Source organism: Malaclemys terrapin, chromosome 13 (genome assembly GCF_027887155.1).
Source record: "Malaclemys terrapin pileata isolate rMalTer1 chromosome 13, rMalTer1.hap1, whole genome shotgun sequence".
Taxonomy (NCBI): domain Eukaryota; kingdom Metazoa; phylum Chordata; order Testudines; family Emydidae; genus Malaclemys; species Malaclemys terrapin.
The window spans coordinates 7,024,995-7,041,871 of record NC_071517.1 but is presented as its reverse complement, the minus strand read 5'-3'; the positions used below and the strand labels follow the sequence as shown (position 1 = coordinate 7,041,871).

Here is a 16,877-nt window from a genome sequence, read left to right as displayed (position 1 = left end):
CAGGTGTTACTGGCCCTGTGGCAATGCAGGGAGCCCTCTGCAGCTCCGCTCTCATGTTCCCTCTCCCTCATTCTTATAACTGCAGGGCTGGTGCCACCCAGGCTGCACGACACCTGTTAGCAATTGATTTTTTTTTCTGGTTAATTTCAATGTTGTGCCAAAATAGAGGTTTGCCAACAAATATAAATTGAATCCTGCCAAACCTATCTATATGACTGCCCTGTTTGCCATTACGTCAATCTTTGTGTCACCCTTCAATTTTATATTTACTACCAAATCATTGATGAAAGTGTGTCAAGGTAAAAGTTCATCCCGACTCTAAGGGTTTGCCCCAGGCATATGCACAATTTAAAATCCTATTCAAGCCTTTAGAATAGGACATAAGTAGGACTTAAGTGGTGTCTAATCTTTGTACTGGCCCACTGTGCATCTCTATGTAAGGGAAAAGCTGTCAGTAATTCAAAAAATTAAATATTTTTAGGTTTATCACATTAAATAGTTGAGTTAATGGTTTCAAAATGGCTGTGGAAGATAATACAGCTGTACTTATGCCTCATGGACATAGAACTGAGTATCAAACTCATAATCTTAAATATTATGACCACAATTTTTCCAACAAGTCAATGAGTGCAGGATTAGTCTAACTTCAAAGATAAACTTTAAAAAACACTCTTTCCCAGCAAAAGAAAATCCTGATACCCCTAATTATTAAAATATATGCCGCCTTAAAAATTTGTTAATTAAATATCTGAAAAATAGGTTCCCTGTTTTACTTGTGTCTCTGATGTGGAGTTCCTCAGTATCTGGTGATGACATCACACATGGTGTCAGCAGAGCAGGCAGGGCAGAAAAACACTAGAATTTTAAAAAGTACCTAAGGGAGTCAGGCACCCTTCTGCCAATGAAAGTTGGGCATCTAACTTTTGAAAATCCCACCTTGTCTGCACAGTTTGGATAATGTCTTTATTTGTTGTAAATGAAATGGAGAATGCTGAGTATTTGGGACTTGTCAGGTAAGAATAGTTTAACCATTTTGTCTAAAATGGAAAAGGATTTGGAAATTTTAATCTACCTAAGGTATTTCAAATATTTCTATCCTTGAGTAATAAGCCTTCTCTCTCTTATCCTAAGCAAGCATTTTCAGAGTTTTTTGTACCGTATCTCTGGATACATTCATTAGCTAGTCCTCTTCAGATGAAGTTTAGAATCCTTTTCTGCATACTAGTGCCAGGTCCTGTTACACTTGAAAGGAAACTCTGCTGGAATTAGTACACTAGGCTACAATGCACTCTTGCTAATTGGGGAAAACTAGTTGCCAGTGAGAGAGCCTGTTTAACATATATATGGGACAAGTGCATATTATGAAATGTCTAAGCATTTGATTGTCTTGAGAATACAAGAGTCTGTGATACCTGGAAAATCAGGGGAATAGATTTCCTTTCCTTTGGATTAGACATCAGTCCACCCATCTGTGTTGAAAAGAGTTGTCTCTGTTGGCAAAAGACTTGGAGATGTTTTCTAGTATAGTAGCTTGCATAGGACTTCAGACCTATTTTGGGCTTTGGGTTAGACGTCCTTCTTAAGCATAGTACAGTTAGAGGTATTGGTACTTAAATGTGGAGAGTCCTTGATGGAAGGGCTTGCTGCACTTGCCTCTCCTACTTTCAACTGTTGACAGGATCTATTGCCCATAGGGTTTTCTTGTTAAATTCGGTGCAGTAATCGAATCGAAAGTTGTGATCTTTTCGTATGTGGATGTTTTCTATATACATTTACAAAAATATCTGTATTCATATATCTACGTGTTATAAAGAAGTGATATCAGCGTGTTTGTATTCAATATGTATATTTATATACATAAAATAAAATTAGATCAATGCTTGAAATATTGTGTTGATTTAAACCAAAGAAAATACAGAAAAATAAATGTAATGAATTAAGAATTTGATTCTTTGTCCCGGGGTGCTCCACTCACTGCCAGTATGGTGCCTCTTCCTGATCACTCTGGGGATTAGTTCTGGAGGCCAATGCCCCGTCCGCAGTTTGCATGCCATCGCTCTGGTCTGCAGCTCCTCTCGCTCCAGGACCTGCAACATCTTCTTTGTCACTTAGCCCTTTGGCCTGGTCACTCAGTCGGTCCATCAACAGTCCTAGGTGGTCTTCCCATTCACTGCCCCAGTGCCACTCCCTCAATGGCTGGTGGGGGAACCTGGGCCTGCCCTTTACTTCAGGTTCCTGTCCAGGGACCCTCAGTTCAACAGTTCTGGGCTTCCTCTCTCTGCCCTCAATGCTCCTTCCCTGGACTGCTTCCTACACTCTGGTTTCACTTCTCTGTCTAGGTGTACTAGCTCCAAGAACCCTCTCCCCAGGGAGTGACTGCCTTTTCTCTACAGCTTCCCCAGTCTGTAGCCCCCTTCTGGCTTTATAGGTCCCACCTGTTCCTGCACAGATGAGCCTGTTCCTAATTAGCTGCCTCCAGCCAAAAGACCCCCATTTGAAGCCTAATTAGCTGATTGGGCTCACCTGGCGCAATTCTGCTCTTGCAAGGCTAATGTGGGGATCTCAATCATATTCTTTTATATAATACAGTTTATCCATCATGTCGTAACCACAAGAGGCCAAATCTGTGGGTCCAGCCAAGCTGTGGGTGGAGGGAACGTGGCTGGGATCCTGTATTCAGCTGGCTGAGGAGAGTCGTGGCAATTCAGCATCTCTTAGAACAGCTTAAATGTTGGTCTAAGTTGTGCTAGTGGGAACAGTCCAGTAGAGAACATTCTGCTGGCCAGCCATTGCCACCCAGGACCCAGCCTGATGTGTCACTTATGAACAGCGGAGGTTGTAGGGCTGACTATGTTGGGGTCAGCTTTCTGGCTGCATTGCTCCCTGAGCAACAGAAGTAACTAGTTTTAAGTGGGAGAGCTACAGTATGGTCCAAAGTATCATTGGTCATTTTAGAAAGTTGTTTGGTAAACACAAAAGAGCTATGATACGTGGAGATATAATTCTGACAATGCTTTTCAAAGGCCATAATAAAAATGTATGAGAGATTTAAATTATCATCTTATCATCTTAGGTGAACAACTTGGCCTGTTTACAATGAACAGCAATATCATTGGTATGTTACATGGAAGCTTTTAAATAAACTACAATAAACAAATAAAAAGGCAAAAACAAGATGTTTCCAGCTTGCTGATTTGCCAGCAATAATCTTAATGATTTTGTAAGTAAAAGAATCTTTAGAAAAGGAAGTTTGTACAGAATATAAAATATGTGAATAATAGAAACCTACAAAAATAAACATGAGTGAGAGCTGAAGGACATCCTTTGTATAAATTGGAGAAACACCTGGCTAATAAATAGAAGAGCTTTTAGCATGATTTATGTGCATTATCACAAATATTAAAACTTTTTTTTCCACACTGTTTTGTTTAAAAATATAATTTTAGCTTTTTGGACAGTAATTGTTGTTTTTCACCAGCTGAAATCTTCTACAATTTTTTAAACAGTGGGTGCAGATTGAAACTGTTAATGTTTGTATGAAATAAATGGTATGAAATCACTTCAAAAACTGTACGTGGATTTTTTGTGTATCATTTATTGAGTAGCAACCCCTCTGCTCCCCCAAGCAAAAAACTAGTTTTCTAATTATGGAAAGTAAATAATCACCGAAGGGCCTTAATATAATTTTATTCTGAAAGTGAATTAATAACTATGAGCTACTTTTTCCTTTAAAGCTGGAGATGAAAACAAAAATAATGGAAGCTAAATTTCATGAAGAAAAGCTTAAATTACAGCAGAAGCATGATGCTGATGTTCAGAAGGTAAGAAATGTTTGGATGTTACTTCTGAGGGATGTACAGTACATGAATCTGTATAATATTGAATATGATCCCAATAAATAATTCAGAGCTGAATTTAGTTTCTTTAGCTTTTTCAGATTAACATTCATTTTGCTTTAAAATAAGATTTTGTTGTTTGTTGCAGTTTGCAAAAATTGATTTGAAAGGGAGATCTCCAATACTGGCATGAACTTGGAAAAGGAAAATGTTTCTGTGAAAAGTTATTTAATGTGCTACGTGATGATATTGCAGATATGGGTGTTTGAAGAAAAAAATTTTGCTTCACAACCCAGCAACTTCTGTGGCTTCATCTGATGGTGAAACTGACAACCTGTGGTTTTGTCATTAACTAAGAGCATCATCTGATTATTTTTCTTGAAACTCCAGCTTTAACTCTAGGATTCTGTTTGAAAATTTGTATTCCTTGGCTTTTATTAATTTTAGAGTAAAGTTCAGTGCCACTTAAACATTTTCTTTTTATTTTAATTGTTTAAATGAGTCTACGAAATGCATTTTCTTATCAGTATGGTAACAGTACTTGGTTTTACTATTTTATTTTGGACACCGTGCTTGAAAAAATAGGCTGTTTTAATAAATAGATTTGCAAACTGTTGAACACTTACAATTCAGCTTAACTTAGTTTATCAGACTGTTATTTTACTTTTGATTCTGCACAGCAATAAAATATCACTTCAGAATGGTTACTTTGGGCTATGTAGGATTTCTTCTGACTGTGTTGCAAAGCATCGCTTTGCAACTGATTAAAAAGACTGTCACCGCCTATATTGTTTATCTTAGTATCATGTTTTTTATCGTGTTTTTACATAAGGTCACATCCTCTGAGGTACTAAGTGCTTCTTCCAAGGTGCTGATTGTCCTTAATTCCCATGGAGTTACTGGGAGTTGAGTGCTCAATACCTCACAGGATGAGGTTCATGGGGCCTTATCCTAATTTAGGCTTTACTGAGTGTCTCAGTTTTGTTTTTCAAAACTGAGTCACAGACTTGGAGGAAGTCAGTTGACACAACACTATGACACATCAAAGACTCCCATAAAGGATGTTAATATTTGGTCAGGTGCATATTTGACTCATCTGTTCTGAAAGCTTGTAAGTGTAACTGGCTAGTGAAGTTGAGAGTCTAAAGGAAACAGCTTTGTAAGAATAAGAAATAGTTGAGATGCCTTCTCATCTCCTTAGTTGTTGTTTTTTTCAAACTGCTGTCAAGATTCCATCTTTTGAAGTTGTTTTATCATGTTGGGTATGTTTTAGAAGAAGTTAAATAGTGTTGCATTAATCCTTTAATCACAAGACCATTTAATGTAGGTGAGAGTAACGTTCTGTTTTGGGGTGGCAGCGTTCTGCTTGATGTGAGTTTTTAGAATTACTATAACGTTAAAACATTTTAAACATAAATGTTAAGTTTAACATTCAGTTTATAATATTCATTAAAATAGTGTCTTAAACTGCAGCCAGAAGCATAACAACTTACATAAATATACATCTTTTTATTTTAATATTCAGATTAGACAATACTATCAATTTAGTTTGTCTGTACAATTTCAGTGGTAAGTATATTTTTATAAATACAGAGGTGTTTGCATTTTTATAAATACAAATACTTATATAGGATTGTCTTTTGCTGTCAACATAGCAAGACAACTTACGTTGTTTAAATCTTTTTTATGAGAATGTGGAAAGAAAAAAGAGTAAAATATTTTTTTAAAATAATCTTGATGGTTTAAGGAAAGGAAGGAAGTCCAGATGAGAGGCTTCCATATCCCTACATATCTATGGCTTTCCTTCTGTGGCTTGCCTCCAACAGTAGTGCTCTCTTGGGATGGCCAGATTCATTCAGTGGAGGGAGGGAAGAAGGTTGAGATACCAGTGCAAGGAGTTGGTGGGGGTAAAGATCAGCAAAGGTGGGAAATTAGCAAATTATGCTAATGAGTCTGATAGGCTCAAAGTACTTGACTGGACAGAGAGAACTGGTGATTTTCTGAAGAATGAGAGTATGGAGATATAATGTTTATGTATAATCAAAGAGTGGTTATGGACAATGAAGATAGACAAAAAGTTGTCTTTACCTTTGGATTGTAGATTCCATTGTACATAGAACACATAGTAAATCTCCATTATAGAGTACTGTCTTTGGCTTGAAAGACCCACAAAACATAGTAAAGGAATTGCAAGCAAATATATAAATGGTTTCAGAGGTAAGGTAATGGGGAGAGGGAGTTTTTAATGAGATATTAAGGGTACAGGCAGATGTATTGCTGGGAGTGAAAAAGAAAACAACTGAATACTATTAAAAGTGTCAGACATGGAGAGGAAGTTGGAGTGGGTCATCAATGCGCACCCTATATCCCCATAGAGAATGTAGTGCTACCAAAAAACAGGGTAAGGACCGAAAATACTGTCCTTGCTTTTACTTTTGGAATAGCCAATTATATATTTTTGAGTGACCCAGCAGGGTCACTTGGTAAGATGTCTTACAGTATTTTAAAAGAAAAGAAAAGAATTGTTTACTCACTGAATGCCGAAGTGTTAATTCATTTATAAAGAAAACATTGCATCTTACATTTTCTTCCGTGTGTTTGTGTTCTTTGGTGGGATCCCATAGGGATTAATTGAGCATTTATCAATAAAATGTATGTTCACATTCTTGGATTGTCTTCAAAACTGTTAAATTTACTGTTACACTATTATTATATTGTGTTGGGGCTGAAACAAAAATGCGGGGTCTAGTGGTTGGAGCAGTAGTCAGAGTTGGGGAGTCAATCCAAGGGTCGGAGCCAGAGTCAGAATTGGGAGTCGAGCTAAAGGTTGTATCCAGAGTCAGAGAATCAAGCCAAGAAATTGAAGTGTCAAGCCAAGTGTCAGAGCCAGATTCAGAGCCTGGAGACAAGAATCAAGAACAGGACAGGATGGCAGGAACAGGTCCTGGAAGCAGGAACCAGGGGCAAGGTTGGAAAACAGGGTTGAGGAGTCAGGCAAGAAGGCGGGGTTCAGGGTAGCAGCCCGGTAGAACCCAGCTGCATGGACAACTTCCTCCTCGGATTTCAATAGGAAGCCCTGACCAATCAAAACTTAGTGTGTTCCTCCAGTCAGGCCCAGGGAAACCCTCTCTGTTGTAACTTCAGGTTTCGTGGTCTCTTCTGCTCAGTTGGTTAGTAGTGAGCCACTGGGTGGGAGCAGGTAGGTGACAGTCAGTTGGGAACCCTGTGGACCAAGGTTCAAGACCTGTGGAATCATGATGCTCTTGATGCCTTGTGAAGATCATTCTTTTTCAGAATCAGTTCTTTGTCTGTGTAACATTTTCTCTTCACCTTTTCTTTGTTTATAAGGACATTTACACTAAAATAGTATTTTTGTTGCTGAGAAGTTCATCTCCTGCTGTTGCCTGCTTGCCATCTGAATTCATCCTCTGTTTATAACCATTGCAGTTAGTTACTGTGGAAATGATAATTTCACACTTTTCATTACTTCCATGAGGCCAAAGCATCTCTTGACTACTACTCTTTTATAGATACAAAACCCTTCCACTGTTATATATCCACATATATGATATCGTTCTTTGGTTGTGGGTTATATTTTTATTTTCAATCACAGGTTTGTTAAAGTGTTGTGAATTTCTACTACAGATTTTGGATAGAAAGAATAATGAAACTGAGGTATTGAAGACCCTCTACAAAACTAAACAGAATGAAGCTGAGGAGACTATTAGGAAGCTAGAGAAGAAAGGTGATACTACGAGATAACTTTTTTTGCTTTCTATTTTTGTGTGGTGGAATTATATACATGAAAGACTGATGGCCACATTTTACCTTTAGGTGCACATGTTCAACTCCTATTGAATTTCAGTAGGAGTTGTGCGCATAAGTTTGCGGCAAAGATTGGCCGTAATTTTTCATTTGACTAGGGTGCTCATTTGATTCCCTTTGCACTCCATTTTCCATACTACATTTTTCAAGAGACAGAGTGTTCTTGTTAGGTTTAGTACTTACTGGTTTTTGAGGGGTCTAAAATACTACATAAACAGTAGTACTTGTGGCACCTTAGAAACTAACAAATTTATTAGAGCATAAGCTTTCGTGGACTACAGCCCACTTCTTCGGATGCCTATAGAGTGAAACAGTGTTTCTTGTGATAGAAATACTTTGGGATCTCAAATCCCAGTCAGAAGTAGAAAGTTTAGTGGCACATGAATTCTAAAACTAATTTAAAATAATCAGTTTGGAACCTTGTAACAAGTTCAAGATTAATTTTAAGCTCTGGGTGGAGAATTGAGCAATTTATTTATTCAGTGTATTTAGTCCAGCCCTACTTTATGGTTTATTTAAATCTTTATTTCAAGAATTTTGAAAAGTGACTAGTGATTTTGAGTGCCTCAATATTTGGGAGCCCAATGTGACATATCTTTAAGGGGCCTGATTTTCAGAGGGTAGATGCCTAGCTTCTTTTGAAAATTAGGATCTTTTCAGGTGCTTTAGTTGGGCACTCAAAATCACTAGTCACTTTTCAAAATTCTTAGAGAATTGTATGTAAACTACTATTGTTTTTCTGCTGTTCTGGTACATTTAAGAAAAATTGACAGCGCATAAAATCTTGATGCAAGGTATTTAGAGTTGCAATGTTTTTATATTTTCTTTAGGTTCTTAATTTTCTTATGTTACATACTTACTGAAGGTTTTACAGAATTCTGTATATTCATGTTTTCACAGAGAGAGAAAAAAAGTCACCAGGAAATATTTTATAAGTAAACAAAACCACAGTGGAAAGAGAACATCCCATATTTGTTTAAATATCCAGTTTTATGGCATGGAATTTAATGTTACATTTGTAAGGAAGTTATCACACAAACAAAATAATTTTTTAAAGCACAAAAATATCAGAAAGTGATATCAGAAAGGAAGACTGGAGTTATCTGATTGCATTTGTTGCCAATATTGGAAGAAGGCATCTCTTGAATTGGTTTATTTTCTTATTTTTTTTGACAGTTCAGACCCTTGTTCGCGAGTCACAAGTTGTCAGAGAGACTAAGGAAAAGCAGATTATGGAGTTAAAGAAGTTGTGTGAGCAGAGCACAGATTCTTTGAACAATGACTGGGAGAAAAGGGTAATGGATAACACTTTATTTGCTTTAAGTCTGAAGTTTTCATTCAATAGAAATGTAGAAAGATCAAATGTACAATTCATCATATTGATAATGATTAATTTTAAAAAATTAAAAGCGACACATGCTACTTCTGAAATTATTTTTCTGTATTCTCTGTGCTCACTTTTAGAGTAACGCTGCCAGTTTTTCTTAATATATTTTTCACCTAAAATAGATCTTTGTAAATTTGACCTACTACAAAATTTTGCCATTTTAATTTGTATCCACCACTATCACTACACCTAGTCCTCCAAAACATACGAGCAAATCCCAGTCTTTCTTTGGAGGCTATCTGCAAGCCCTGTCTTTTCCTTTTGACAAACCCATTTGCCTGGGTATACAAGGAAGGTGTCTTGTCGCATTCTTCTGGTGACAGTTTACCTGATGTGGATTTTTTATCTGTTGAACTGTTGCTGCCCACAGCCACAATGACTCTTTTGAACAGCTATTTGTGCAGGGACACTTAAATTGTTCAATAAAAGTTTTATTTACTTTTAGGCTTAAGGCATCATCAATGTGTGCTGAGACAGATGTATCACAGTACAGCTCCAGCCTTGCCACAATATTGTTGAGACAGTGTGCTGTTAACCCACTGGAGAGGGAGGAAGGTCGCCCCAAAGTCAAGGTGCCTCCCTTCCCAGAGAGGATGTGGTTAATTTTATGCCTTGGCACCTGGACCTATGAGCCAAAGGCCTTGTTAGTTTTTCTTCTTGCTTTGGAAGAAAACTTGCTCATACATTTTGTTTTTCCCAATAGCAAAAAACCTGAAGCAAGAATGCTCAGTGTTTTGTTTCTTACAAAAACAGTATTTTGACCCCGAGTTCATCGTACTTGCTCTGCATGGACAGTTAACTAGCAAGTGCTATGCCCAAAGCTGCCATTGTCATCAATGATACAAGTACACAAACAAGGATGCAAACAAAAATGCTATGTTAATTTAAAATCCACTAAAAACACAGGAGTGGTGTAAAGGCACCATTTACCCCTTGGGGAAAAAAGTGATAGTCCAGTGTTCCAAGACAATACAATAAAGATGGATAGGTAGAATATTTTTATAGTGTACATGAAAGTTATTTCATTTTGTCCTTCTCAAGTCCTTTTTTTCCTTTGAATAGATGTTAACCTTTGCAAACTCACATCATTACTGTCCTTTGTTGTATAAGGAGTCAAGTTGTTGACAGGAGACTCAGCATATTTTGCTGATGTAGTGTTGTAGAACAAACTAGAGGCTGTTTCCAGCATGATTTAGAGTAAAAAAAAAAAAAACATGTTGCTTCGTGTAACATTTACTTTAAAAAAATGTAATCAGGTATTCTCTGATTTTGTGCTTACTGAAAAGGCCTTTTTTTCATCTGTCCCAAATTTTTAATAAAGAAGACCTAGATAGCCATAAAATCAAGTTCTTTTTCTCCTGATAGTAAATATTGAGCCAATGATAAAATCATGTTAGTTGCTTTCATTGTGTGGAGTTCCATGCATCGTTTGGGTAAGAAGTAACTGCTACAAGGACAGGTTTCAAAGTAGCAGCGGTGTTAGTCTGTATCCGCAAAAAGAACAGGAGTACTTGTGGCACCTTAGAGACTAACAAATTTATTTCAGCATAAGCTTTCGTGGGCTACAGCCCACTTCTTCAGATGCATAGAGTGAAACACACAGACAGAAGATACTGTCCTATAATGGGTATCCATTAATTTTTTTTAACTTTGGTGGTCATTTTAATATTCCTGTGTGTAAGGATTGGTACTTTAATTTCTACTTTCAGATTATTTTTAAAAGCATGCTAACGACAATTGAGTTTCTTGCAATTGAAAAATAGATTCATTTTTCCAGCACTGACTTTCCCCCTCTATACAGTTTTAATATTTTCATTCTGACAGTTCTGGGGACTTACATTGTCCCTGTTCAGAGTAGACTTGATGAAGAGGTGGTCCTGAAGAATATCATCACTGCATAAATTTGCATAAAAATCATAAGATCAGCATTTCCAGTATGTTTCAGGCACCTGACAAGGAGACTGACCACTGCTGTGGTGTTTTTATTTAAAAAATAAATATGTATAAATTAATATGGTTTTAACAGATTTCAAAGTGTCATTACCCACATTTGTGTGACATTGCATGTTCTTTAGGTCATTATCGCGAGTGAAATGGGCATGTTTGAAACCTGAGCAACACACTGTAATGGTTCATACCATCAATCCGCCAGACAGGATCTGGCCAGTTTGACATAAAATTATTGCCAAGGTGACTTGTTAATTGCCAAGGTGACTTGTTTGAAGGTCCAAATTTTTAAATATATTTAGGTGCTTAGAAGGCTAAATCCTATTGAAGCCCTTTTTAAGATGAGATTTTTGCTTTTAAATCAGTTAGGTGTTGCAATGCTGATGGCAGCAACTCCTTAATACCTCTACAAATCTGGGGGCTCTAGCTCTTAACCCAGAAAGGGATGCACTTAGTGTTAGAATGGAAGTACACCTCACTCTGATATAACGCTGTCCTCGGGAACCAAAAAATCTTACCGCATTATAGGTGAAACTGTGTTATATTGAACTTGCTTTGATCTGTCGGAGCACGCAGCCCCGCCCCCCCGGAGCGCTGCTTTACTGTGTTATACCCGAATTCGTGTTATATCGGGTCGCGTTATATTGGGGTAGAGGTGTAATGTGTTGGGCAGTATAGTGTGGTAGCTCAGACTGGCGTCACAGATAACACTCTCTAATTCAGGTAAGTGGATAGTTTTGTTTCCAGGGTCCCCAGTCTCCTACATTTTGAGACATACTGTTAGAAGAAGGAAAGAGCAAATTATTTGTATAGTAGAAAATTTACAAAGTTTGTACATTAGTAAGTGGTTCAATTTCAATATTAAAATGAATACAAGATCAACAAAATTAATGGCAAAAACTACAAATATATTTTCAATGTTCTGTAAAAGGTAAATATAAATTGGTTGGTGTATTCATATTTAAGATTCTTTCCTTTTTAGTTCTGTAGCAGTGATACAGAAAATCTTATCATGTATTAATAAGGGGGGAAATGATAAGGTTTTTATTCTAAAGGTCAGAAAAGTCAGCTGTACAGTTTTATAAGTCACTCAATAGCCTGGTGATATTTTTTTTAAATATAGCTCCATAATGCTGTGGCAGAAATGGAAAAGGAAAAATTTGATCTTCAGAAGAAACACACAGAAAATATCCAAGAACTGCTTGAGGACACAAATGCACGTCTTAGTAAAATGGAGACAGAGTACTTGGCACAGACAAAGGCAACTGTAAGTTTTTTATATCCAGATCATGACCACAAATATGAATTGCAATGTTCAGGTTTTGTGCACCTGTGCATTTTGGAATGCTCATTTTTCTTAAGACATAGTGTATCAGAAAGTATTGGGGAAAAAGTTCAGATAAGAATTATTTTTATTTTGTCCCTCCACAAAAGTGTGCATAAAGACTGTGGGGCTGAAAAATATTTTTGACAGACTTACACTACCATGCTACAATGCTATGACATTGCTTCATCAAAGAGATAGTAGAAGTAACACTATTTCATTTCAAATGTCTAGGCAGTTATTTTTTTCAACAGAGTCAGATTAGAAATGATTGAATCTCACTTCCCTGCTTCTTTTAACAAAAGTAAAATTGTGAATTCTAGGGTTTCTGAAAGGTGCTGGATTGGTAGCACTGGAAGCTAAAATCCAGTGCAATGTGGACAGTTCCAATGCAAAATTCTTCAGACTTAACCATTAATATGCCTTTGATCTGGAGGGAGGATAATCTTTAGGAATGAAGATGATTCAGTCTCCATCTTTATTTAGTCCTTGGTTTATCTGCTGAGACTAATAACAACTGTATTTTTTGGGATGGAGGTTGTTAGTTGAAGTTACTCATTGATAAGGAATGTGACTGAGAGCGCCCTTTCATTACAGTAGGCAACCAACTTTCTTTTCTTTAACTGGAAAAAAAGACTGAGTACATACTGTAAATGCTTTATGAAAATGTTTCCTATTATTAATTTTACTTTCTCACCATTCCTCCTTCTAGCTACTGCTTTTCCCTATTCATGAAGCTGAACTTTTCCTCTTATTTTCCAGTTCTATTGGTTTATGCCAAAATAAGGTGGTTGACACTTTGTCTATGAAAGTCTTGAGAGTTATCATTTTGCTCAGCTACTCCTGTTGTCATATAAGCATAACCATAATCTGTTGTTGTTTGATAATGCTTAATGTGTCCAAGTCATTTTATTAGTGCTTTATGTCAGGGATTTTGTATGTGTGGTCCTTAAGAGTGTTTTTAAGAATTACTACACTAGAACAAACAAATATTAAATGAAAAGCTTCCATTTTGACATTACCTATTTTTTTCAGTTAGCATAATGAGTCCATATAATGCAGAGAGTATAGAAATAGCAGGATCCTTTTTCAGGATATATCTTTTAAGGGTAGGTATTCCAGAAGTCGTCACACATCTCCCTGTAATTGCTCATCTTTAGAGATCCACCATCACAGTTATAATCTTTTCAATGTAAAGCCTGGGTGAAACTCACTGAAATCCATTAATGCAGCTACCTCATGAATATGCTAAGAGATGTAAGTGGCTCCTTTTAAGGGCATGTCTACACTACAAAGTTAAGTCGACTTAATTTAAGTTGACATTCAGCCGCTGCAGTAATTAAGTCAGTTGGGTGTGTCCACACCCCACACATTGTGTTGGTGGAGTGCATCCTCATTAGCGGTGCTTGCATTGATGCCCAGAGCATTACACTGTAGGTAGCTATTCCACAGTTCAACTAGCCACATGGGGTTTTGGGATGGGTTTGCAATGCCGCATGAGACCAAAACGTTGTCATGGGGAGAGGATGGGACCATGGCTTCAACCTCCCATGATGCAGTTTCCTCCCTTCCTCTCTCCCATATGATATCAATGGCAAACAACCCATGTTTCTTCACGCCTTTTTTTGAAAGTCTGGCTTAGGCACATGTATGTCATAGCCTGAGAAGCATGGACCTCGCTCAGCTGTGCACTCTTGTGAGCATTACAAACACCTTAACCTGCAGCGTTTCCAGAGCCGAGACAGGAGCTGCCGCACAGAACATTGAGATGTTATTCAAGCAGCCCTGATTCAAGCCATAGAACAAAACAGTGCCCGGTTGCTGCTGACAGCTGTGCAGCAGCTGAACATGGTGAAGCACCATTTCTGGTCCCAGGAAACAAGCACTGACTGGTGCGATCTCATGGTTATGCAGCTATGGGATAATGAGCAGTGGCTGCTGAACTTTCGAATGCGGAAGGGCACTTTCCAGGAACTTGGTGCAGTGCTTTCCCCAGTCCTGAAGCACAGCAGCACTAAAATGAGACCTGCGCTAACAGTGGAGAAGCAACGTTCAGGACATAATGGATGGTTTTGCTGCGATGGGGTGCCCTAACTGCGGTGGGACAATAGATGGCACGCATATCCCTATCTTGGCACCAGAGCACCTTGCCAAAGAGTACATAAACCGAAAGGGATATTTTTCAGTGGTGTTGCAAGCACTGGTGAATCACGGGGGGCCTTTCACTGACATCAACATGGCATGGTCAGGAAAGGTGCATGAGGCACACATTTTTAGGAACATAGATCGGTTCAGAAAGCTGCAATCAGGGACTTTATTTCCAGATTGCAAAATAACCACTGATGATGTTAAAATGCCAGTAGTGATGCTGGGAGATCCAGCCTGCCTCTTGCCCCCATGGCTCATGAAGCTGTACACCAGCCACCTGGACAGCAGTAAGGAGCAGTTCAACAATAGGCTGAGCAAGTACAGAGTGGTGGGGGAATATGACTTTGGACATTTAAAGGGTCACTGACACAGTTTGCTTAGTAGACCTGGAAGCAATATCCCCATTGCTATCGCTACCTGCTGTGTGCTCCATAATAACTATGAGGCAACGGGAGAGAAGTTTCTGCATGGGTGGGGCGTGGAAGTGGATAGGCTGGCAGCTAATTTTGAGTAGCCAAATACCAGGGCACTAAGAAAGCCCTGCATCTCCGGGAGGCCTTGAAACCCGTTCCAGTAATGAGCCACAGTAATGTTTGCTGCTTATCTGTGTTGTGCCTTCCCATACCATCCCTTCCATTGCATCAGTTTTCCTGTACCTCCCTGCTCCCCTCCCCCAACCTGAATGCTAGGAATAAATAAAGAGTATTTCATTATTGAAAATTTGGCTTTTATTGCACAAACCTAAAAAAAAAAGAACAGGAAAATTATTTAACCTTGGGCAAACGGAGTGATAAAATTGGGAGGGGAGAAACCAGGTCAGCTTGTCTGTGAAAGCACAGAAGTCTTGCCCATCAAAGGTCTTTGAATGGCCACCTTTTGTTGTTAATACCCTCCCCCACCGCTTCCTAGAACGTTTGGGGGAGGGGGATTGGGACCAGGTCAATATTTGCAGGCCATTGTGCAGGGGTTGCAGAGGGAGTGTAGCCTCAAGCTGTTGTTCTTGTAGCTCAACCAGACGCCTCAACATGTCTGGTCCTTCATAATCCACAGCATCTCATCCTGCGTGGCACACTCATGCTCCTGGGATGCTCTCCATATCCAGTTTTTCAGACCATTAAATCCTGTAGGCTCTGAGCTCTGTATCAGCTGTCCTGGAGGTGTTCGTTACCTCATTGAACATGTCATCATGCATTCTCCTTTTCCATCTTCTAATCTGGGAAAGCCTCTCCGCTGGTGTGGAGAATGTTCTGAAGGCCCAGTGGTATAGGCGATGAGTCTTGTGCTGCAACTTGTGGGAACCCTTGTTGGGAGTGCAGGTGGACAATGCCATCTCCCCTCAGCAACATAGATGTTGCTTTGAGACCAGGGACCAACATTAAGCCTCCCAAATTGTGGTCTTTGTCCAAGGCGTTGGACTTGTCTTGGGTTTGGGGGTTATGGCCACAAGAGAACACAGGAAGCCCACCCCTCTTTCCATTAATGCTGCTGGTAGCAGTCACCCTAGGCTTTCAGATTCCGAGATCAACACCTGTTCCTGCCACCCGAACCACTGGCATGTTAGGGAAACTGTGGTTGAGGGGCCCGGAAATCACCATGGTTGGGGGATCACATGCTCTATCGTTTGAGGTACAAGCACTTGTAATGGAAACGTCCCCCGTCTTCTCAGGTGACCCTATGTGTAATGGAGGAGGCAAGGGAGCAGATGTTGCAACCATGTGGGTACAGACCTGGTTCTTATGCTGCTATGTTGTGTACTGCACTGATGCCAGCAGATTTAATACTGGAGTGGCATGGGAAAGTGTTCTGCTGTGCTGGAAGAAATAACGCAATCCTCCCCAGAAACCTTCTGCAAAGGATTGCTGAGTACCTCCATGAAAAAGTGTCCTGGAGATCTCCATAGAGGATTCCAAGACCATCCCTGTCACATATCAGGGGGCGCCTTCTGCGCAGCTGGAATGGCCACTGGGAAGCAGATACCTACTGCACTTCACTTTTTCTTCATATTAAACATAAAATATAAGAGCATGTAACCCCTATAGTTCGATTGGAATTCAGAAGCAGAATGTTGGTCAGAGAATGTGAAACCAGGACAAGGGAGTCAAACAGGAACTAAACACATTAAAGGATATACTGATGAGCCCTCAGTTTTCACTTCTTGGGAATAGCTCTGTCATTTTTCCTAGTGACATGGAGTTGAACTCCTTCAAATGAGTGAGTTTTTGAGACCGAGAAAAAGGCTATTTCATCCAGTTCCCACTCTGTGCCATCCTCTTTAAAATTCCATTCTCTCATCCATTTATATTGTTCCTTCTCAGTCACCTGGATCGGCAATGTCTATGGAAACTTGTAAAAACATGAATATAGAAAAGTTATATCTAAGAGCAATTTGCTTGGCTTTCAAGGCTTTCCT

The 16,877-nt window shown here is 38.9% G+C and overlaps 1 protein-coding gene across 5 annotated transcripts in view; it reads left to right on the top strand.

Annotated features, from left to right (window-relative positions):
- CEP112 (centrosomal protein 112) overlaps nucleotides 1-16,877 on the top strand; it is a 291,150-nt gene that overhangs the window by 58,585 nt on the left and 215,688 nt on the right. For all 5 annotated transcript variants that reach the window (XM_054048114.1, XM_054048115.1, XM_054048117.1 and 2 more), the window contains 4 exons: nucleotides 3,735-3,821; nucleotides 7,482-7,581; nucleotides 8,838-8,956; nucleotides 12,119-12,262. In XM_054048114.1, coding sequence (XP_053904089.1) covers nucleotides 3,735-3,821; nucleotides 7,482-7,581; nucleotides 8,838-8,956; nucleotides 12,119-12,262 — 450 coding nt within the window. The remainder of the gene's footprint in view (nucleotides 1-3,734; nucleotides 3,822-7,481; nucleotides 7,582-8,837; nucleotides 8,957-12,118; nucleotides 12,263-16,877) is intronic.